Below are 22,781 nucleotides of genomic sequence, written 5' to 3' on the forward strand. Positions count from 1 at the left end.
GAGAGAGAGAGAGAGAGAGAACTGGTATATATATTTCAATCAACGATAACATACATTAATGATAAAACTAATATATTACCCTCCGTCTACCCTTCTCCCTCTATCAATCTGTCTATCTATCTGTCTACCTATCTATCTAACTTTCTACCTCTTCCTCAAATCATTAACAGGATCAATAGCAGGACCCGAAACGAACACAGTAAACGGAGGAGTAGGAGGAGGAGGACCAACAGGAGGAGGAGGAGGAGGAGGCGCTGACCCGTGCCCCGAGTTCTGTCCCTTCGACTACACGCCCGTCTGCGGCAGTGACGGCGTGACCTACACCAACCCTTGCACGCTGTCCCTGGCCACGTGTAGAGACGGCTCCAGCCTCACTGCGGCCTACATGGGGGTGTGCGGTGAGTGCTGTTTGTGTGTACCTTATTATTATTTTTTTTTACAGCAAAGGAGACGCCTCAAGGGCAACAAAAAGGGTGCAGAGAGAGAGAAAAAAAGCCCGCTACTCACCGCTCCCATAACAGACAAAAGTAAAGAGTGCAGAAAGAGCAAAAAAAGACCGCTACTCACCGCTCCCATAACAGACAAGAGTAAAGATTGGTCAAAAGAGAGGTCAATTTCGGGTGGAGAGGTGTCTACGTTTGTGTGTTGACCTTTTTGTGTGTTTGTAAGTGTTTGTGTGTTGCATATCTGCGTCTGAACTGAACTGTCTCTGTGTGTGTGTCGACCCAATCTGTCTCTGTGTCTCTCTATGTTGTTCTTCGTGTGTGTTTTAACCTACCTGTGTCTACATTGATTTATATTTGTTTGTTATTGAGTGTTTCTGTGTCTTCCAGTTTGGGTGTTTTATTTATTTGTGTTGCTAGTTTTACAGGTCATATTTACTGTTTGTGTGTGTGTCTCAACTGTTTGCTGCTCTGTCTGTTTTTTGTGTTGGCCATGACTTTTTTTTAGTGTTTGAAGTGTGTGTGTGTGTCCATGTGTGTGTGTGTGTGTGTGTGTGTGGTTACGGAACTCTACATAACACTCATATATCATCTTTCCTTCAACCACTTCAAATCATGAGCTCCGGGACACATTTTTTTATCACTATAGACGTCTGACCTTTGACCTATGGAGCTTTTCTCTCGGTCCTTCACTTGTGGTCAAATACTTCGCCTCCAAACTTCCTCTTTCCTACCGCTTCGTCTGTTCCGAAAAGGGAGATTCAGGATACCTATGGATCGCTATTGGCTTTTAATCTTTAGCCCTTTTTCTGTTTCTTACTCTTTTCAGTCTTAGTCCCCTCGGTTAATTATCTTTCCATAGCGAACAGTGACAGGTTTCGAATGCTCGTGTTTTCTCGTTGTGCGGTTTTCACTGTGATCTAACTTGGTTTTAAATGAATGGGGTTTTATTTGGACATATTTTTTTGAGCATGGTTTCTTTTTTGTTGAGTTTTTGTTTATCTATATCCAAGTCTGTCTGAATGTCTGTCTGTCTGTCTGTCTCTGTGTCCGTCTGTCTGTCTGTGTCTCTCTCTCTCTCTCTCTCTCTCTCTCTCTCTCTCTCTCTCTCTCAGCTTATCTCCCATTCTCTTCTTTTTTTTTGTTATTTTTCTTCATTCGTCTTCTCTTCTCGTTTAGTTTCTTCTCCTTCTTCTTCTCTATATATTTTTCCTTCCTCTATAATCTTCTCTCCATCCCTCTTTTCTTCTCCCTTTCTTATCTTCGGTTTTCGAATCTTCTACTCTCATTTAATTTAATTCTCTCTTATCTCCCTCCTCTCTCTTTCTCTTCTCCCTCTCCTCTTCTCCTCTCCTCTCCTCTCCTCTTTCTTTCCTTCTCTCTCTCTCAGTGTTTCTCTTTCCCCTTCTTCAGTGTCTCATTATAATATCGTTCTTTCTCACCTCTCGTCCCCTCCACCTGCTCTGCGCTATCTGTTAATTAGTTTGGGCCGGAAGAAGGCAATACGCGCACCTGTCCGGGCCCTCAATTAACAGGTAGGCGCGGCAGGTGACACGGGAAGGGCTCCTGGACTCACCTGGTGGCGTTTCCGCATGCCTTACCTGTTGCGTCATTAGCGGGTGCCCTTTCGAAATGTTTTTTTTATTTTTTTTATGAGTGTTTTACGTGGAAGGTGTGATGTGAGCGCCTTGTCTCTTTTCCTTCTTCCTTATATGGATTTTTGTATTAATACGAATGTTTGTTTTACGTGAATGTTTATACACGAATGTTTGTTTAGAGCGGATGTTTGTTTTAAGCGAATGTTTGTTTTAAGCGAATGTTTGTTTTAAGCGAATGTTTGTTTTAAGCGAAAGTATGTTTTAAGCGAATATTTGTTTTAAGCGAATGTTTGTTTTAAGCGAATGTTTGTTTTAAGCGAAAGTATGTTTTAAGCGAATATTTGTTTTAAGCGAATGTTTGTTTTAAGCGAATATTTGTTTTAAGCGAAAGTATGTTTTAAGCGAATATTTGTTTTAAGCGAATGTTTGTTTTAAGCGAATGTTTGTTTTAAGCGAAAGTATGTTTTAAGCGAATATTTGTTTTAAGCGAATGTTTGTTTTAAGCGAATGTTTGTTTTACGTGAATGTTTGTTTTACGTGAATGTTTGTTTTACGTGAATGTTTATACACGAATGTTTGTTTTAAGCGAATGTTTCTTTTACGTGAATGTTTGTTTTGCACGAATATTAGTTTTTACAAGAATATTTATCAAACTTGAATTTTAATTTTACGCGAATATTTCTTTTAACTCGAATATTTCCTTTAACACGAATCTTTGTTTCACACGAGTTTTTCTTTCACATATTTGTTTCACACGATTATTTTTTTTAAGTGGAATGCGTGACGTCATTATCTCCTTCGTCTCTTTTCCTTCTTCACGACTATTATGTCATCAACGTTTTTTTTTACTTAGTTTCCCTCACGTTTTTGTCCTTTCCTTTAATCTATTAGTGTTTATTTTCTTCCCTGACATCATCATCACCAACGCCTTTTTTTTATTTCTTTCCTATCCCTCTTTTTTTTTTAAGGTCTCACTATCTGTCTCCATTTCTTCCTTTTTATTTCGTTTTCAAATAATCTATCTATCAATTAATTTATTACTCTATCAAACATTCTTCTCTCTCTCTCTCTCTCTCTCTCTCTCTCTCTCTCTCTCTCTCTCTCTCTCTCTCACACACACACACACACACACACGCACATACGCCTGGTCGGTCAAGGATTAGTTTCATGCGATGAGCTGTTCCGGGATCGTCTGTCGCTCCGGCCGCCGCGGGAAGGTCAGAGGTCAAGGATGCCGATGCGGACTCTGAGGCAACGCGCCGTTAAAAAAGCAATTACCGCGGTCAACCCCCAGCAGCTTAAGAGGCAACGATTTTTTTTTCTTGTCTTAGTTTCCCATTTTCTTTTTTTGTGGGATAAGGGAAACTTGACTAAACGGTAAAAAAATAATGTATATGAAAGGCAAAGACAAAGAAAACGGATGACATGTGAATGATACAACACTTATTTTAATACGTTTTTCTTTTACTAATTTTAATCCTAGTTTTCCATTTATCTTTAGCCCCAAACACAAAATTTCTAGTGTTAAGGAGTCGGATCTGTGCACCGCGGCAACGTGGAGCTCAGTGCATGTCCCCATTCCTCCCTTTGCTCTGAGTCCGGCGCGGAACAGTTAACTTGTGTGGCTCTTGTGCGAGAATTACGTGACCTGAATCCTGAACTGCGGAGCTTTAGTCAGTCAGAGAGAGTGGGAGGAAGGGACAAAGGGACGGCGCGAGCAATGGAGTGAACGTGTGAGTGAGCGTGTGAGGGAGTAAGAGGGAGTGAGAGTGATTGTTCCATTATCAAACGTTTCACGCTTTCTCTGACTTGTTGCTGTGAATCCATTTCCCTCTTTGATACTCGTTCATCATTTCGTTCACCGTCCGTCCTCTACGTTCATGCCCACACAGCCTGACGCTCCTCCCCCCCAACAGATGTCATCACTCCCGCCTTCGCTGCCGCTGCCGTCCCGCCCTCAGCTGGAGCGGGGGCCGGCGAAGGTGGCAGTGCGGGTGGCGGCGCGGGTGTCACGTGCCGCGAAGAATGTCACCTGATCTTATTGCCCGTGTGCGGCAGTGACGGCGTCACCTACCCCAACAAGTGCCAGCTGGAGTTAGCGTCGTGCCTGCAGGGCGGCGGGCTCACCGTGGTGTCGGAGGGTGAATGTGGTGAGTGGCGGGGGGCGAGGGGGTCTTGGGGTTGATGAGGGGACAAGGGTAATGAGAGGAGTACAACTAATGAAGGGATGGGAGGCGGGGCATCAATATAACCTAGACAGAGGGGCGCCGCGAGACTGATGTTGACCCATCCTTCCTTCGGCAGCCAAAGAAGAGTCGCTGTCACAGAGCCTTGGCGGCGAGTCTGGACAGGGCGCCTTGACCCCCCCACTAGGAGGCGTGGAGCTTTCTGGACCAGACCCAGCGACACCCTCGTGCTCGCAGCAGTGCACCCGCATCTTCCTGCCCGTGTGCGGCAGTGACGGCGTCACATACAACAACCTGTGCCTGCTGCAGATCGTCGACTGTGAGAACAAAGCTGCCGGCGGCCCGGGCGTCTCCGTCACCGCGGAGGGAGCGTGTGGTGAGTGTCTTGTGTGTCCCCTTGGCGGGAAGATCTTTCGACCCTGAGTTTCTTTCTGTTCCTCCTCGAGGGCCTTCCCTGAGCCCTTCGAGTGTCCGTGACTGTATGCCTCACAACGCCTCCTGACTGTTCGTTCTCCTACAGACAAGGCGGCCGGTGTGGACGCCTTGCAGGTGGGCCCGACGACCTCGTGCTCGCAGCAGTGTACCCGCATCTTCCTGCCCGTGTGCGGCAGCGACGGCGTCACCTACAACAACCTGTGCCTGTTGGAGATCGCCAACTGCGAGAACAAAGCCGCGGGTGGTGCGGGCGTGACCGTTGCCGCGGAGGGCGCGTGTGGTGAGTGTCTGAGTAAAGAGGGGCGGGGCTCCTGGCAGCAGGGCAGGGCATGAGGGGAGGGGTGCAGGGACAGGGTGGGTCTGCCAAGGTTATTTACTTGTCTCTCTTGTGACCGTGACGGTGGTGTGCAGCCCCAGAGGCGGCGACGCCGGGGGAAAGGACCTGCACCTAAGATGGGCTGTCCTGCGGGCGCCTCTGGTTCTGCTGCCTCCTTGGCCTCACATTGTCACATGTGCCTCTTTTACTCCCAGGAGCCGCGACGGAGGCGCCGCAGCCCCCGTCCACCACGGAGAAACCTCCGTGCTCACAGCAGTGTACCCGCATCTTCCTGCCCGTGTGCGGCAGCGACGGCGTCACCTACAACAACATGTGCCTGCTGGAGATCGCCGACTGCGAAAACAAAGCTGCCGGCGGCCCGGGCGTTTCTGTCGCTTCGGAGGGCGCGTGTGGTGAGTGTCTGAGTGTAGAGGGGCGGGGTTCCTTGCAGCAGGGCAGGGCAGGGCAGGGCACGAGTAGGAGGAGGCGGCAGGGGGGGTTAGCTTGGGTTGATTTTTCGTTTTTGTTGTGGAAGTGACGGCGGTGTGCGGCCTCTGTCACGGCGACGGCAGGGTGGAAGGACCTGCACCTAGGAGCTGGGCTATCCTGCGGGGACCCTGTTTCCGTTGCATCCTTGGCTGGAGGCCGCCGTCTTTGCCACTCATGTCCTAAAAGCAGCAGCGACACTCACAAGAGCCTCTTACACTCCCAGGAGCCGCAACGGAGGTCCCGCAGCCCCCAACTACTCAGGAGACATCTTCGTGCTCAAAGCAGTGTACCCGCATCTTCCTCCCCGTGTGCGGCAGCGACGGCGTCACCTACAACAACCTGTGCCTGCTGGAGATCGCCGACTGTGAGAGTAGAGCCGCTGGTGGTCCGAGCGTCATCGTCGCCTCAGAAGGGGCGTGTGGTGAGTTATATCTGGTTTTAACTTGCTTAAACGTTTCCCCTTCATTACAGCCTTGGCAGCCGTGATTAGATTAAGGCAAGGTTGGGTTAAAGCAGCTGCTGCCACGAGACGACAAGAGGAGCGGCGAGAAGGATGAGGTGGCGGAGGTGGTTGTGGCGGCTGTGTTTCATAACATCAATCTGAGTCGGCAGCACTTTGACCAACGGAGATTTACGACAATTTTTTTTCTATCTTTCACGCGTGAGGCTTCAGAACGGGAGTTTGGGACGTGCAGGTGACGGGGTGCGGTGTTTCGGGGGGGAACAGAACAAGTCCCAAGAGGTTGCTTACACAGGGCTAGTACGATGCCGAGGTTCAGCTACCCGGGGCCTGAACAAACCCGGCTAAGAAGTGACCCAGACCCGTGCGGGGCCGGGGAATGTGTCGCCTGCCCGCCCGTTTGCCACACCCAGACGCCCTCCGACACAAATATTTTCTATCTTCAGGAGCCGCGACGGAGAAGCCGCCCTCGTGCTCGCAGCAGTGTACCCGCATCCTCTTCCCCGTGTGCGGCAGCGACGGCGTCACCTACAACAACATGTGTCTGCTGGAGATTGCCGACTGTGAGAGCAGAGCCGCTGGTGGTCCGAGTGTCATTGTCGTTTCGGAGGGCGCGTGTGGTGAGTGTCTGACTCTTCCCTTAGGGGGGCGGGGGCGGAAACCCGGGGATGAGGAGGCAGCGGCCGTGACTGTGTGAGGAGGGGAGGCAGGAAGGGGACAGCGCGTTAGTCGTTCTGAAGGGGTGGGGGGTGGGGGTGATGGGCGTGCGACTGACAAAGGGGGTTGAGGGGAGGTAATGGAAGGTTGTCAGTCAGGAACGTACACACACACACACACACACACACACACACACACACACACACACACACACACACACTGTCGCCTCGATGCACGTTAGGTCTGTGTAACTTTCACACTCTACTCAAAACTCATAAAAGTCATAAAAAAGTACTGCCACACGAGTCTAAAATACCCTTAAAAACTAGTGTTGCTGGTCGACATGCATGTGTGTGTGTGTGTGTGTGTGTGTGTGTCCATACATCCTCGTTTTCTATCTCATGCAATGACCATAACGATGACCGCTGTTCAGGAGCCGCGACGGAGGCACCGCAGCCCCCGTCCACCACGGAGAAAGCAACGTGCTCACAGCAGTGCACCCGCATCTTCCTGCCCGTGTGCGGCAGTGACGGCGTCACCTACAACAACCCGTGCCTGCTGGAGATCGCCGACTGTGAGAACAAAGCTGCCGGCGGCCCGGGCGTCTCCGTCACCGCGGAGGGAGCGTGTGGTGAGTGTCTTGTGTGTTCCCTTGGCGGGCAGATCTTTCGACCCTGAGTTTCTTTTTGTCCCTCCTCGAGTGCCTTCCCTGAGCCCTTCGAGTGTCTGTGACTGTATGCAGGCGACGTGCATCCAGTCGAGTTCATACAGCGTGCATACAGTTCGAGTGTCCGTGAGTGTATGGCTAACAACGTGTGGGGCGCCTCACAACGCCTCCTGACTGTTCGTTCTCCTACAGACCAGGCGGGCGGCGAGGACAACACTGTGGCGGGCAGCGGTGGGGACACCACGCAGGTGGGCGCGACGACCCCGTGCTCGCAGCAGTGTACCCGCATCTTCCTGCCCGTGTGCGGCAGCGACGGCGTCACCTACAACAACCTGTGCCTGCTGGAGATCGCAGACTGCGAGAACAAAGCCGCGGGCGGTGCGGGCGTGACCGTTGCCGCAGAGGGCGCGTGTGGTGAGTGTCTGAGTAAATAGCGGCGTGTCTCCTGGCAGCAAGGCAGGGCAGGACACGAGGGGAGGGGTGCGGCGGCAGGGGGGGTTAGCCTAGATTATTTACTTGTCTTTGTTGTGACCGTGACGGCGGTGCGATGCCGGGGGGGAAGGACCTGCACCTAAGGCCCCTTTCACACGAGCGGTTTCTGCCGCTGCGGCACGTGCCGGACGGTTTAGCTTTACATTGACTCCTATGGGTGCGTTCACATGAAGCCGGAGCGGCAGGACTGCCGCTCCGGCAGTCGCACCCTGCCGGACTGCCAGCAAGACCGCAGCGGTAGAAATGCCGCACAGCGGTTTCGGTGGTCAAGTGTTGCTATGGGCGCGTTCACACATGCGGTGTTTGCCGCGTGCGGCGAGGGATAGTTGTCTGTCAACACTGGGAGGAAGGGCACGCGACCACTTTGTCTGCATCATTGGAAAAGCTGGTATGCACTATATTTTCCATCTTATGAACTTTCATTTAATGTATATTGAAAATGTAAGTGTCTTACATATTAATTCTGTACACCTCTGTACAACAAACATCTGCAGTTAAATTTCAGGGTTATGACTAATTAAAAATTATCATGACACGGAGCTGCTGATCTCCGAGATTAAAAGACGGCCTTGCTTGTGGGATCCCTCAAGAGAAGATTACAAATATAACTGAAGGAGATACTGAAGCGGATGCGGCAGACACCGCACTTGACCGTAGATGTCCAGGTGCCATGCGGCTGCCGCTCGCCGGAGCGGTAGAAACCACTCGTGTGAAAGGAGCCTAAGATCTGGGCTGTCCTGCGGGTGCCTCTGGTTCTGCTGCTTCCTTGGCCTCACATTGTCACATGTGCCTCTTTTACCCCCAGGAGCCGCGACGGAGGCGCCGCAGCCCCAGTCCACCACGGAGAAACCCACGTGCTCACAGCAGTGTACCCGTATCTTCCTGCCCGTGTGCGGCAGTGACGGCGTCACATACAACAACCTGTGCCTGCTGAAGATCGTCGACTGCGAAAACAAAGCTGCCGGCGGCCCGGGCGTCTCCGTCACCGCGGAGGGCGCGTGTGGTGAGTGTCTTGTGTGTTCCCTTGGCGGGAAGATCTTTCAACCCTGAGTTTCTTTCTGTCCCTCCTCGAGGGCCTTCCCTGAGCCCTTCGAGTGTCGTGACTGTATGCAGGCGACGGGTAGGGACATCTTGCAGCCCGACACCTGCGCCATAGACATGCGGGGCACCTCACAACGCTTCCTGACTTTTTGTGCTCCCATAGACCAGGCGGGCGGCGAGGACAACACTGTGGCGGGCAGCGGCGGGGACACCACGCAGGTGGGCGCGACGACCCCGTGCTCGCAGCAGTGTACCCGCATCTTCCTGCCCGTGTGCGGCAGCGACGGCGTCACCTACAACAACCTGTGCCTGCTGGAGATCGCCGACTGCGAGAACAAAGCCGCGGGCGGTGCGGGCGTGACCGTCGCCGCGGAGGGCGCGTGTGGTGAGTGTCTGAGTAAAAAGGGGCGGGGCTCATGGCAGCAAGGCAGGGTAGGGCAGGGCATGAGGGGAGGGGTGTGGCGGCAGGGGGGGGTCAACCAAGATTATTTACTTGTCTCTGTTGTGACCGTGACGGCGGTGTGCAACCTCCGCGGCGGCGACGCCGGGGGGAAGGATCTGCAACTAAGATGGGCTGTCCTGCGGGTGCTTCCTTGGCCTCACATTGTCACATGGGCCTCTTTTACTCCCAGGAGCCGCGACGGAGGCGCCGCAGCCCCCGTCCACCACGGAGAAACCCCCGTGCTCACAGCAGTGCACCCGCATCTTCCTGCCCGTGTGCGGCAGTGACGGCGTCACCTACAACAACCTGTGCCTACTGGAGATCGCCGACTGCGAGAACAAAGTTGCCGGCGGCCCGGGCGTTTCTGTCGCTTCTGAGGGCGCGTGTGGTGAGTGTTTGGGTCTCGATCGGAGGAATCAACCTACGGCTGAGCAGGGGATGGTGCAGGGGGGCGGGGTGAGGCAAGACAGGAAAGGATAGAGTGGTGGTGAGTGAAAAGATCTTTACATCAGGGAGCATTGTCTGACCGGGTTGCCGCCCTGTTTGTGGTGGGGGAATCTGCCTGAAGAGGGACAACTCCGAACAACAAACCCGGGCAGGGGGTGTTCTTCAGGGCGGGGACTTGTAGTGCTGTGGGGGACGCGGTGCAGAGGGCAGCACGGGTAAGCTTGTGTCTGGCGGGGTCGTGACGGCTTAGTTCAGAACCTCTATGAGCGGTAGAGGACCGCGGTGGAAGAAACCTTCAAGGCCCGGCTGGTGCTCCGTGCCGCCTTTCTGACCACACATTGCTGCCTCAGTCACTCTCCGGTAGCGGCAGGACACTGTCACAATGGCCCTCTTCCACCCCCAGGAGCCACGACGGAGGCGCCGCAGCCCCCGTCCACCACGGAGAAACCCCCGTGCTCACAGCAGTGCACCCGCATCTTCCTCCCCGTGTGCGGCAGCGACGGCGTCACCTACAACAACCTGTGCCTCCTGAAGGTGGCAGACTGCAAGCGCAGAGCCGCGGGAGGCAAGGGCATCTCTGCTGTGTCTGAGGGCGCGTGTGGTGAGTGTTGTCGAGGGGCCGCGGCCTCCAGTACGTGTGTGAACACTGTCGCTTTGCTCGCACTGTCGACCAAAGAGCCGCCTTGACGCTTTGACGCCTTGACGCCTGACGCTGCCGGGACCACACTGACTTGCCTCTGCCTCCCGCAGGCCGTGAAGAGCCTGCCGCCCCGCAGAGCTCCGAAGAAGTGTTCAGCTCCTGCAGGCGGATGTGCACGCGCCACGCGGCGCCCGTGTGCGGCTCTGACGACGTCACGTACGAGAACGAATGTCTTTTGGAGGACGCCAGCTGCCGCTCCAGGAGGGACACTGGGCGGTGGATCTTCCTGCGTTACACTGGCCCGTGCGGTGCGTGTCCCCCTCCCCCCTTTCAATTCTTGAATGACCCTGGCTACCCTGCCGCCTCCGCCCTGCCACACTCTGTCAAGCTGCCTCCTGCCCCACCCGCCCACCACGACCTCCTAACCCTTGCATCTTCCCACAGACTCATCGTTCGACATCAAGGGCAGCGGCTGCCGCGATAACTGCCAGGAGGAGTACGAGCCCGTCTGCGGCTCCGACGGCCGGACGTACGACAACGAGTGTTTCCTGGACGCGTCCAACTGCGGGCGGTGGGCGCGGAATGAGCAGGGCGTGTACCTAGTGGACGAGGGCCCCTGCGGTGAGCCTTGAGCCGGGCCGAGCGCCTGCTATGCCTCGGTGCTGCCCGGCGCGGCCACCAAGCAATTCTCTCTCCACTTGAAAAACCTAAATACATTCCTGCCACCAACCCTCCGCTGCCTTTCCCTGTCCATTCCCTCTGCCGCTCGCCTCAAACTCTGTCTCTTGAGCCTCTCAGGCACTCCCTTCACTCCTCCGGTAATGTATATATGGCCCTTGCTGACGTCGTCTGCACGCCTAACTGTGTCTGTCTGTATATATATTAGCTTTGTCATCTGTCCCTGCCTGCCTTTGTCTGTTTGTCTGTCTGTGTCTTTTTTGGCTTTTGTCTTGTCCCTTGCTTCCTGTCACTCGGTTTTAGTGTCACAATTTATTTTGAGCTTGATGGCGGCGCCGGAGGTGCTGTCGCTCTAATGTTTTGTGTTTGTGTCGCTTCCAATCAGTGTCGTGACGCGTCTGTGCAATAACACTTTGTAACACTTTTTGTACTAGTCCGCTCGTCCGCATGCCTCTACCTCTCTCTCCCTTCCAGAGGGCGACGCACGCACGTCACAGGAGGTGAGGCCTTCCTTCAACATGGCTCTTTCCTCCCCACACTCCTCGCCCCAAGAAGCATCCCCATCCACCCACTCCTCCCCCTCATCTCCCCAACAGTCCTCCTCTTCAGTTGACTCCCCCCAGCTGGCCCCCCCGTCGTCCGGCTCACCCCCCTCGGCCCCCGTGTGCTCTGAGGCCTGCACGCGCGAGTTCCGGCCGGTGTGTGGCTCGGACGGGCTCACCTACAACAACCCATGCGCCCTCGAGGTGGCAAACTGCAAGAGCCGCGCGCGAGGAGGCCTGACCGTGGAGACGAAGTTTGAAGGCCCTTGTGGTGAGTGGTTGTAATTAATTTAATCTAATTTTATTTTATTCTATTCTATTATTTTGTTTTTGTTTTACTGTTCGTTTTTTTATTATTCTACTTATTCATTTCTTTATATTAATATTTTTATCATTTTCTTATTTCTGTATTCTTACTTCTCCTCCTCCTCCTCCTCTTCTTGGGGTCACCATCAGCAGTGGCTTGAAACACGCAAAGCAATGTAAAAAAGCATAAAACAAAGCCAACAATATCCTCGGGTTTACGGCGAGGAATTTCGAGTGTAAGATGCCGCAAGTAATGCTATTTTTACATAACTCAATGGTAAGGCCTCACCTCTAGTATGCAGTGCAGTTCTGGTCCCCTAATTACAGGACGGACATTGAATTATTAGAGAAAGTTCAGCGACGAGCTAAGAAAATGATTCCACCCTTGAGGGCCCTGCCGTATGAAGAATGACTTAAGCGACTCAACCTCTTCTCGTTGTAAAAGAGACGCTTACGAGGGGATATGATTCAGGTCTTCAAGTACGTTAAGAATTTTAGTAACGTCGATCACTCCAAGTTTTTTTGAGCTACGAACCAACTCAAGAAATAGAAACAATGACTTTTCCATACAAGCGAGGCGATGCAATACAGACATTGGTAGGAGTTTCTTCTCTAATCGAGCCATACGCCATTGGGACAATCTTCCTGCTGAAGTAGTAAGTCCAGAAATCATCAACTCCTTAAAAAATCGCATTGACCATTACGTCGTGACAGCAGGAGTAAACTTAACGTACGCACCGAAGTGCTTTGATCTGGTCTGCATGCACCAAGTAACTGTCAGGCAGGTCACGGCACTAGAGCGGACAACAAAACGAAGGAGACAGCTCAAGGGCACAAAAAAAAGGAAACAATAATAAAAAAAAAAATGCCCGCTACTCAAAACAACCTCGTAATGAGCCAATATGCTTCATGTCGGCTACTTTTTTATGTTTCCATGTTTCCTCCTTTTCCTCCTCCTCCTCCTCCTCCTCCTCCTCCTCCTCTTTCATCATCATCTCCAGGGTAATGTTCACCTCTTTTTTTGAGATACACACAACACCTCGCCTCCCCCGGGTCTGGCGCAACACACACCACCAACACACACGCCGTCATGTAAACAAACAAACAACACAACGCAACACAGCAGCTTGCCAAGTGGGGCGTTAATACGTTTTTCATATAGATTCTTAGTTTTCCTTTTTTTTTTTGAAATTTTGCTTATTTCTTTAATTTTTTTGGAGCGTCAAGAAAACAGAAAATATGACGAGACGACGACGACGACAACATCAACGACAACAACAACAACAACAACAACAACAACAACAACAACAACAACAACAACAACAATAACAACAACAACAACAACAACAACAACAACAACAACAACAACATCTGCGTAGTCCCGTGTTAATATTTTCCTTGCCTCGTTTCGGAAATTTCCTTTTTTTATTTAATTTTATTTCTTTAGTTTCTCGGAGCGCCAAGCAAACACAGAACAATACAACAAGAACAAGAACAACAACAATGTCCTTATATTCTCTCTCTCTCTCTCTCTCTCTCTCTCTCTCTCTCTCTCTCTCTCTCTCTCTCTCTCTCTCTCTCTCTCTCTCTCTCTCTCTCTCTCTCTCTCTCTCTTCTTTAACTTTCATTTTTTTCCTCTTATTTCTCTTCCTTTTTGTTTTGTTATTTTTTTTTTATGTCGTCAAACAGACACATTAATGACAATAACAAGAACAGTTTTTCCAAGCTTTAAAATCATTCTTTTATTTTTTTTTCGCATTATTTCATTATACTTGTCTATCTATCTATCTGTCTATCTATCTATGTTTATTTATCTATCTGTCTATCTATCTATCTATTTGCTTAGTGTTATTTTTTCTTTGTCATATCCGTAATCGTATCTCCGTTCTTTTCCTAAACTTGTCATATTTTCATTTTTTTCTTCTTTTTGTTTTTCATATTGTTATGCTCATATTTATTTTTCATCTCTTCACAAACTCCTTAACTAATTTTCGTTTCCTTTCCTTCTCTTCTTCAGTTTCTCTCTTTCTCTTAATTTTCTCTTCTTTTCGCATTTCATATCATTGTGTTCATAATTTTTTTCTCTTCACAAACTCATTAATTCCTTGTCGTTTCCTTTCCTTCTCTTCTTCAGTCTCTCTCTTTTCCTTCATTTTTTCTTCTTTTCCTATTTCATATTGTGTTCATAATTTTCTCCTCTTCACAAACCCATTAATTCCTTTTCGTTTCCGCTCCTTCTTCTCTTCAGTCTCTTTCTCTTCACCGGGGAGAAGAAAAATGTGAGGAGCAAGAGCGTAGACTTTTCTTTTTACTTTCTTTTACAAGTTGTCGATTTTTCCATTTACAAAATTTCCACTTTTTCTTTTCCAAGCTCTTCTCTTCTTCCTCAAGTTCACCTTTTTTCGGGTACTTTCTTTTTATTTTATTTTTAATTCTTTCTGGAGTGGAGTTGCTGCTAGTGTGTTCGTGTTCCTCCTCCTCCTCCTCTTCCTCCTCCTCCTTCTCCTCCTCTGAATATAAATAGAGAAGGATTAGTCTTAAAGTTTGTCTGTTAGATGTAGATATTTTTTTTCTTAATTTTATTCGTGGTGTCTTTTTCTTTTTCTTTTTTATTTCTTTTGTTTATTTTTTATTTCTTTTTTTTCTTTCTTTATCTTCATCTCTCATATTCTTTCTTCTATGGATTCCTATAAAATCATTGCAGTTTCTTCCCTCTTCCTCCTTCTCTTCTCTTTTTCTAATTCTTCTTTGACCTTTTTTCCTTCTTTCTTCGCCTTCTTTCACCCTATATTACCCTACACACACACACACACACACACACACACACACACACACACCCGAGGGCAGGATAGGCCTAGGAACGTCAAATGAATGAAATAACAAAAGTCTTCTAAAAGGAAACTCTCTCCCTTTTTCCAACCTGTCGCGGCTATTTTCTCGCTCGTCTCTCCGTTCCTTTTGTTTCCTCCCCCTACACGTCCTCCTCCACCTCCTTTTCCTCCTTGTTTTCCTCTTCCTGTTCTCCCCTGTTAGCCTGTCTAGATGGTCCTTTAAACAGCTTGCCTTTCTTGTTTTTCTTTGTCTAACTTTCCGTCTTGTTCTGTACCGGTTCTGTGTTTGGTCTGTTCTCAGTGATCGCTTAGACTGTCTTGCCTAACTTGTTCTTGTCCCCTCCACGCCTCAACCCAGAAGCCTTCCTGTCCCTTAACTAGTCACCCGAACATGTCCTGACTCTGAGAACGTCCTAAACTTGTATTTGTCCTGTTTGTACCGTCCACTCTGTCCCTTAAATATAAACCTCTACGTGTCTTTGTTTCGGTATGTCCTAATGTGTTGTCTATTCTGTTTCTAGTTCATTTTTTTTCTTCATCTTCTTCTTGTCTATACTGCCCGTTCTATATTTTCGTTTTGTATTTATTTGTTTGTTTCTTGTCTATTTCTACTTCCGTTCCAGTTTAACATAATCCTCAATGTGTCTTAGTATTTCGTATGTTCTGATTTCTTGTCGGTCCCTTTTCTATAGTTTATCTGCTTTTCTAATTTGTAACTTTAGCTTGTTCTAGCCTTTCTTGTGTCCCAACGCGGTAATAATGGCCCCTTTGTCCCTTAAAACATAAACCCTAACTTGCCTTTGTCTTTGCTTTTTCCTAACTAAGCTATTGTCTGTCCTGTCTAACTTATCTTCTTTCCTTAACCAAAAACTTCAACTTGTTCCAACCTTTCCCGTGTCCTAATGTGTTTTTAGAGCCTGTTCTCAACCTACACCACAAAGCCCATCGTGTTTTTCTCTTTGCTACGCCTTAACCTAAAGTTCTTTCCTGTCCCTACCTCTAGTATTTTTATCTGCCTTCCCTAACCTAACCTAACCTCTTCTCTGCCCTATCTCTAGTTACCGCTCTGTCCTTAAACATAAACCATAACGTGCCTTGCCTTTGCTTTATCCTAACTTTCTATTCCTTCCTTAATCCAGGCCAAACGAAAAACAAAATCATTAATCACCCTTCCCTAACCTAACCTAACCTCTTCTCTGTCCTATCTCTAGTTACCGCTCTGTCCTTAAACATAAACCCTAATGTGTCTTTACCTTTGCTTTATCTTAACTTTCTATTCCTTCCTTAATCCAGGTCAAACGAAAAACAAAATCACTAGCTTTTCGTATCCTAATCTTCTGTCTATCCTGTTTCTTGTGACCATCCTCCCCTTAACCATAAACTATTACATGTCTTTCCCCTTGCTATGCCTTGTCCTATTGTTATTTCTTGTCCTTATCTCTATTTTATTGTCTGCCTTGCTTTACCTCATCTCTTGTGTCCTAACGTCTTCCCTGAACCATAAACTCCTACATGTCTTTCCCCTTGCTATGCCTTGTCCTATTGTTATTTCCAGTCCCTAACTCTATTTTATTGTCTGCCTTGCTTTACCTCATCTCTTGTGTCCTAACGTCTTCTCTGTCCTATTGCAAGTGGCCGATCTATCCCTCATTCATAAACTCCTATCGTGTCTTAACCTCATACTTGTCCTATTTCTATCTGATCTTCCTTCCTAAACAACTAATACCAACTTATTCTAACCTTTCCCGTGTCATAACGTGTTTTAGAGCCTGTTCCCCCCTTCACCCGGTAGCAGCGACGGGCCAAATTTGTGGCTTTACCGTGTACCAGCGACGGGCCACATTTTTGCCATGATACAAACTCCCTAAAATAGAAGATACATAAACTGATCACAAATGCGTTGATATATATTATGAAATGGTTTGCGTGAGTGATGATTTTTTTCTCATTTTTCTCGCTTAGAGGGAAGGGCCTTTAAGAAACATGATCCCCACAGCTACCAGATTAAACCATACACTCTTTTTTTCCCCCTTTGCGACGCCCTAACCTATTGTCCTCCCGTCCCCAGTGGCCGCGCTTCCGAAGGGCCCAGTGTGTGAGGCCAGCTGCGACAGGAGGTTCAGGCCGGTGTGTGGGAGCGACGGGGAGACGTACAGCAACCAGTGCCTCTTGGAGTACGCCGACTGCCAAAACCCATTCTTCACCATCGAGGCGGTACACGAAGGGCCCTGCCAGAGTGAGTAGCGTCTGGGCTTGTGTGACTGAGTGGTTTTGTCCTTAAGGGGGTCGTTTATAATATTTTGTCCTTAAGGGGATCGTCTCTATTGTCTTCCCCTCTTATTTTTTCTTTGTATCTGTCGTTTTCCTCTCCTCTTTTTTCTTTACTGGTTCGTCATTCTCTTCTTTTCTCTCTTTTTCTCTTTGTTTATCTAGTATCTTTTCTCTCGTCTTTTTTTCTCCTTCCATTTCATCATCTCTTTTTCTCTATTTCCCCTCTTTTTTTTATTTATCTTTATCTGTCGTTTTCCTGTCCTCCTTTTTCTTTACTGGTTCGTCATTCTCTTCTTTCCTCTCTTTTTCTCTTTGTTTATCTAGCATCTTTTCTCTCCTCTCTTTTCTTCCATTTCATCATCTCTTTTTCTCTATTTCCCCTCTTTTTTTTATTTATCTTTATCTGTCGTTTTCCTGCCCTCCTTTTTCTTTACTGGTTCGTCATTCTCTTCTTTCCTCTCTTTTTCTCTTTGTTTGTCTAGTATCTTTTCTCTCGTCTTTTTTCTCCTTCCATTTCATCCTCTCTTCCTCTTTTTCTCATTGTTTACCTGGCGTTTCTCTCTCTTCCAATTCTTCTTCTCCCTCTATTTCATTTTTTTTATTTGGTGTACTTCTCTTCTCTCTTCTTTCCTCCTAATTATGGTTTGTCTATCTCTTCTTCCTTTTCCTCTCTCTATCTGGTGTTTCTCTCTTCACCTCTCTCATTCAAATCCTGGTTCATCACTTTTCATCTCTCTCTCTCTCTCTCTCTCTCTCTCTCTCTCTCTCTCTCTCTCTCTCTCTCTCTCTCTCTCTCTCTCTCTCTCTCTCTCTCTCTCTCTCTCTCTCTCTCTCTCTCTCTCTCTCTCTCTCTCTCTCTCTCTCTCTCTCTCTCTCTCTCTCTAGTGTCTGTTTTCTCCTTTCTTCTCTTCTTCTGGATATTAAAAACCTCCTCTGGAAATCTCAACGCTTCCTCCTCTTGCTACTAAGTGTCTCTTCTTCTGTCTCCTTTTTATCTCTTCCTCTTTCTCTCTCTCCTTCTATCTAACTCTCACATCTCTCTCCTCCCAATTCCTTTAAACCTCTTCTGAAATTCCCATCGTTTCTCTCCTCCTATCATATCCCTGTTCTCTTGCTTTTAAACGCCTCCTCCTCCTCCTCCTTCTTCTTTTCCTCCCCCAACCTTGTCCTCACTTTTTCACCTTGGTCTTGACGCTGCCATCTCAACCTTCTTCACAGCCTGTCCCATCAACACTCCCCTCTCCCCTCCCTCCCTTCTCTTACCTCTCCCTCCCTCCTCTTCCTTCTCTCTCCCCTTCGTCATCCTCTCTCCCTGAGCCAATTAATTTCAACTCGCTCACCAATTTCCATCTCTTACCTGTCCCTCTTCTCCCTTCCTCCTCCTCCTCCTCCTCCTCCTCCTCCTCCTCCTCCTCTTCCTCCTCCTCCTTCCTAGTCCCTAATGCTCTTCCTAAAACCTATTCGTCCTCCTTCCCCTTAAAAGCCCCTCTTCCCTACTCCTCCTCCTCCTCCTCCTTCTCTTCCTCCTCTTCCGCCTTGTCTTCCCCACCATTACACACACACACACACACACACACACACACACACACACACGCACAGGAGAGTTGGATAACTTTGCCAAACTAACCTAAACTAACCTGCTTACTTTACTAACTGTTCCCCCCTCCCCTCCCATCTCCCCTCTCCCCTTTCCTTCCACTTTCTCCTCTTCCCCATCTTCTCTTTCCTTCCCCCTCCCCTCCCCTTCCCTTTCTCTCCTTTCATTCCCCTTCCCCCTCTTCCCTTTCCTCCCCTCTCCCCTTTCCTTCCCTTTCCCCCTCTCCCCTTTCCCTCCCGTCTCCCCTTCCCCTCTTCCCTTTCCTTCCTTCTCCCCTTCCCGTTCCTCCCCTTTCCCCTTCCCCTTCCCCTCTTTGCTCCCCTACCGTCACCCCGTTCCTTGCTTCCCCCCCTCCCCAGCTCCTTCCCACTCCCCTCCCTTTCCTCCTTCTCTCCCCTTTTTCCCTTCCCTCCCTTCCTTCCTTCCCTTTGTCACACGTGTTTGGAAAGAAACAAACAAAAAACAAATAACGAAAAAACGGATACTTCTGGTTAATTCAAGGTAGGTACGAGGTAAAGTGAAGCCCCGATTTAATGAATTTTGATATAGTGAAATTCGGATTAACCGGCCTCTACTTAAACCTCCATGACAATATTCTTTTCTCATACCCTTTTTGATGTTAATATTACGATACTATTTTTTTAGAAGGTTAAGAAAATGATCGCATAAAAATAACATTAAAAAATTACGAAATCACATTGAATGAATATACTTATCACATGAAAAAACACTAACAATGGCTTAATTAAAGGCGACAGGTGTTATCATTATAGGTGAGTTGAGGGCAGGTGAGGAAGAGGGAGGGTAAGGTAAGGGAACAAAGATGAGAGGAAAGAGGGAAGAGAAAAGAGGAAGGGAAAAGAAACAGAAAAGAAGGAAGAAAAATGAACCAAAAGGGAGTTGGGTCGGAAGGGGAGAGAAAAAAAAGGGAAGGAAGAAAGAAAGGAAGGAAGGAAGAAAGAAAGAAAGAAAGAAAGAAAGGAAGAAAGAAAGAAAGAAAGGAAGGAAGGAAGGAAGGAAGGAAGGAAGTAAAGATAAAAGGAAAATGAAGGAAAAAAACTATAAAGAAGAGGAGATAACGAAAAGAAGAAGGAAGGAATGAAAGAAAAGTGAAATAAAGGGACAGAGATGAGAGGAAAAAGAGGAAAGGGAAAAAAACAAAGAAAAGAAGAAAGAAAAAGGAACCATAACGGAGTAGGGTCAGAATGGGAGACAGAGGGATAAAAAAAGAAGAGGAAGAGAAAAGGTCAAAAGGGTGAAGGAGAGGACAGTCAGATAAGAAAAAAAAGGAAGGGAAAGAAAAAGAGGAGATAAAAAAAGTGAAAATCAAAGGTTGGAATAAGATCAGAAACAGGAGGAGGGAAAGCGAAAGGAAGTAGGAAAGGAAAGAAGGAAGGAGGGAAGAGAGAAAGGAGGGAAGGAAGGAAGGAAGGAAGGAGGGAGGGAAGAGAGAACGGAAGGGAGGAAGGATGTATGTATGGGAAGAATAAAGGAAGGAAGGAGGTAAAAATGGAAGGAAGAGAAGGAAAGAAAGAAGGAAGGAAAAATGAAGTAAAAGATAAAACTAAATAAAGGCGAAAAGTAGAAAGGAGGAGGAGTAAGGAAATAATGGTAAAAAAGAGGGAATGGAAGATGGGTTCAGTAATGTATTAGGAAGAAGAGAAAGGGAAGAAGAAGGAAAGAAGAAGAGGAAAAAGAGGATGAAGAGGAGTGAGGGGAGAAAGGTAGATGGAATAACAACAAAGAAAATAGGAAGAGGCGAAACTAAGGGAGAAGAACTAAGAGAAAGGGAAGAAGAGGGAAAAGGAAGAGACGGAAAGGAAGAGGAAGAGGAAGAGTGAGAGGACAAAGATTAGGACAAAGAGGAGTACAGAAATTGTGTTAAGTGTGTGAATGAAACCGTGTGTGTGTGTGTGTGTGTGTGTGTGTGTGTGTGTGTGAGTGTATTAGGCACACACACACACACACACACACACACACACACAACAACAACAACAACAACAACAACAACAACAACAACAACAACACTCATTCCTATTTTTATTTTATGGGAACAATGATAAGCGGACTTTAATTTTCTTTTTTTTCTTTTCTTTCTTTTTCTTTATCTATTTTTCCTTTTGAACCGCTTTCTTTACTGTAAAATAACAACAACAGCAACAAAAACAGGAACAACAACAAAAACAACAACAACAACTACTACTACTACTACTACTACTACTACTACTCTTACTACTACTACTACAACTACTACTACTACTACTTCCAGGGTTACCACCAGCACCAGCAGGCCCCTCAGCAAGCTTGCCCTTCCTGCCGCCGCCCCTGCCACAGCCGGAGCCGGGGCACAGCAGAGAGTCATCGTCATCGGAGGAGGACCTGACCTACTCTGCCTATATCCTGGCTGTCTGAAGGGGAGGGGGTGAAGGGGAGGAGGAGGGGGGAGGGAGGGGAGAGGGCCATGTTTTGTATGCATTTTCTTACTTACTTAATTTTGCTGCTTTCTTTTTCCTCCCTATTTTGTCTGTCTGAGGGGAGGGGGAAGGGGAGATGGGAGAAAAGAGGAAGGGGAAGGATGGGGTAGGCTGACACTAAATCTTCTATCTTCTTACCTCCTTACATTTTCTCTCCTGTCTGTCTGTCTGTCTGTCTAAAAGGAAGAGGGGAAGGGGTGGGGAAGAGACGGGTGGGGGAGGGAAGAGGCGGGAGGAAGGGGAAGGCTGACGGTGAATTTTCTTCCTATTTTCTTTCCTTCCTCTTACTCTCTTTTCCCTCATGCTTTATATTATATCATGTCTGGGGAAGGGTGGGGGTAGGTAGGGGGAGGGGGGGAGGGAGGGGAGGAGAAAGGGGTAGTTAGTTACTTCTTCTTCCTTAATTTCTACCTTTTTTTTCTCTCCTGCCTCTCTGTCTTTTTGTCTAAGGGAGAGGGAGATGAGGAGGAGGAGGAGGAGGAGGAGAGGGGAAGAATGGAGGGGAAGGGTGGGTTGTCCAATCATTTGCTTTCTTTCCCCTTTTTCCTTGTTCTTTTCACTCCATGTCAGGCTCTAAGGGAAATGGGTGAGGGAGGGAGAGGAAGGGGAGAGGAGAAGAGAGGAAGGGGGGGGAGGAAGGGGTACGCTGTTTGCTCAACTTCCCATTTTCTTTCTACTTTTCAAACTTTCCTTTCTCTCCTAATCTGTCTTGCGGCCTGCCAGTCTGTCTGAAGGGAAGGGGAAGGGAAAGGGAGGGGAAGGGGAGGAAGGGAGAGTGAGGGGAAGGAAATAAGTTGTCTATGTTCTTCTGTTTTGTTTTCCGACCTGAGAGAGAAAGTAAGGGGAGGGGGAAGGAGAGAGAGGGAGAGAGAGGGGAGGAGGAAGGGTAGGTAAGGGAAGGAAAAGGGAAATAGTTTAGTCTCTCCTCATTCTCTTTACATTCTTTTCCCCTCTTCTTTATCATTTTTATCATCTATCCCCTTCCTTTTTTTACGATTCTCTTGAGTGAAGGGGAATGGGAGAGGGAAAAAGGAAAGGGGAAGAAAGGGTTAAGAAAAGAGGGGAAGGGGATGAGAAAGGTAAGAGGGAAGGGGAATAAGGGGTAAAGAAAGAAGGAAGAGGAAGAAAGGGTGACGAAAAAGGGGAAGGGGAATGAAAAGGAGGGTAAAGGTTAAGTCTCTTGTCTATCTCTTCCTCATTTCTCTCTTCTCCTTTCCCTCCTCTCTATTCTTCCTTATTCCTCTTCCGTACAAGTTAAAAAAGGAGGAGGAGGAGGAGAAGGAGGGGAGAAAGAGGAGAAGAAAGTGGAAGAGGAAGAGTAAGAGGAGGAAATACGAAGGAAAAGAAGAGAGAACCATTAACATATTCCTCTTCCTCTTCCTCTTCTTCCTCTTCTTACCTGCGACAAGTTTCCAAAGTTAAATGGAAAGAAAATGGATGAATTATTTAAATGCGTGTAAAATAAAATCTACCTGTCAGTGTCCGACGAAGTTATTACACCTGGCGCGAGGCACGTCCCCCACACCTGAGTTTTAATTAGTGCATCAGAAATGAGAGGCAGGAACAGGAACAGGAATGGGAATAGGAACTGATGAACATGGTAAGCAGTCTACAAGGGGTCAGGGAGTGAATTAAGGAGAAGATGGAGAAGAAAAAAAGAAGAGGAGTAGGAGAATAGGAGATAAAGAAGATGAAAACAAAATATGGTATGAATTAGGAAAAAAAAGATAAATGCAAACAAAGGAAGGAAAAATTATCGAACAAATGAA

At 48.0% G+C, this 22,781-nt stretch overlaps 1 protein-coding gene across 15 annotated transcripts in view; it reads left to right on the plus strand.

The window, feature by feature from the left end:
* Window positions 1–22,493, plus strand: part of LOC127005078 (agrin-like) — a 31,235-nt gene extending 8,742 nt beyond the window's left edge. For 2 of the 15 annotated variants that reach the window (XM_050873569.1, XM_050873570.1), the window contains exons 3-20: window positions 171–398; window positions 3,958–4,191; window positions 4,346–4,603; window positions 4,748–4,942; window positions 5,194–5,391; window positions 5,691–5,888; window positions 6,374–6,547; window positions 7,018–7,215; window positions 7,444–7,665; window positions 8,549–8,746; window positions 8,948–9,169; window positions 9,417–9,614; window positions 10,077–10,274; window positions 10,424–10,621; window positions 10,758–10,934; window positions 11,466–11,804; window positions 16,739–16,906; window positions 20,808–22,493. In XM_050873569.1, the coding sequence (XP_050729526.1) occupies window positions 171–398; window positions 3,958–4,191; window positions 4,346–4,603; window positions 4,748–4,942; window positions 5,194–5,391; window positions 5,691–5,888; window positions 6,374–6,547; window positions 7,018–7,215; window positions 7,444–7,665; window positions 8,549–8,746; window positions 8,948–9,169; window positions 9,417–9,614; window positions 10,077–10,274; window positions 10,424–10,621; window positions 10,758–10,934; window positions 11,466–11,804; window positions 16,739–16,906; window positions 20,808–20,950 (3,746 nt within the window). In that variant the 3' untranslated portion in view covers window positions 20,951–22,493. The remainder of the gene's footprint in view (window positions 1–170; window positions 399–3,957; window positions 4,192–4,345; window positions 4,604–4,747; window positions 4,943–5,193; window positions 5,392–5,690; window positions 5,889–6,373; window positions 6,548–7,017; window positions 7,216–7,443; window positions 7,666–8,548; window positions 8,747–8,947; window positions 9,170–9,416; window positions 9,615–10,076; window positions 10,275–10,423; window positions 10,622–10,757; window positions 10,935–11,465; window positions 11,805–16,738; window positions 16,907–20,807) is intronic. The other 13 variants (XM_050873574.1, XM_050873573.1, XM_050873571.1 and 10 more) reach the window with 13 other exon arrangements.
* The last annotated feature ends 288 nt before the right edge of the window (window positions 22,494–22,781 follow it).

This window comes from Eriocheir sinensis, chromosome 29, assembly GCF_024679095.1.
Source record: "Eriocheir sinensis breed Jianghai 21 chromosome 29, ASM2467909v1, whole genome shotgun sequence".
Taxonomy (NCBI): domain Eukaryota; kingdom Metazoa; phylum Arthropoda; class Malacostraca; order Decapoda; family Varunidae; genus Eriocheir; species Eriocheir sinensis.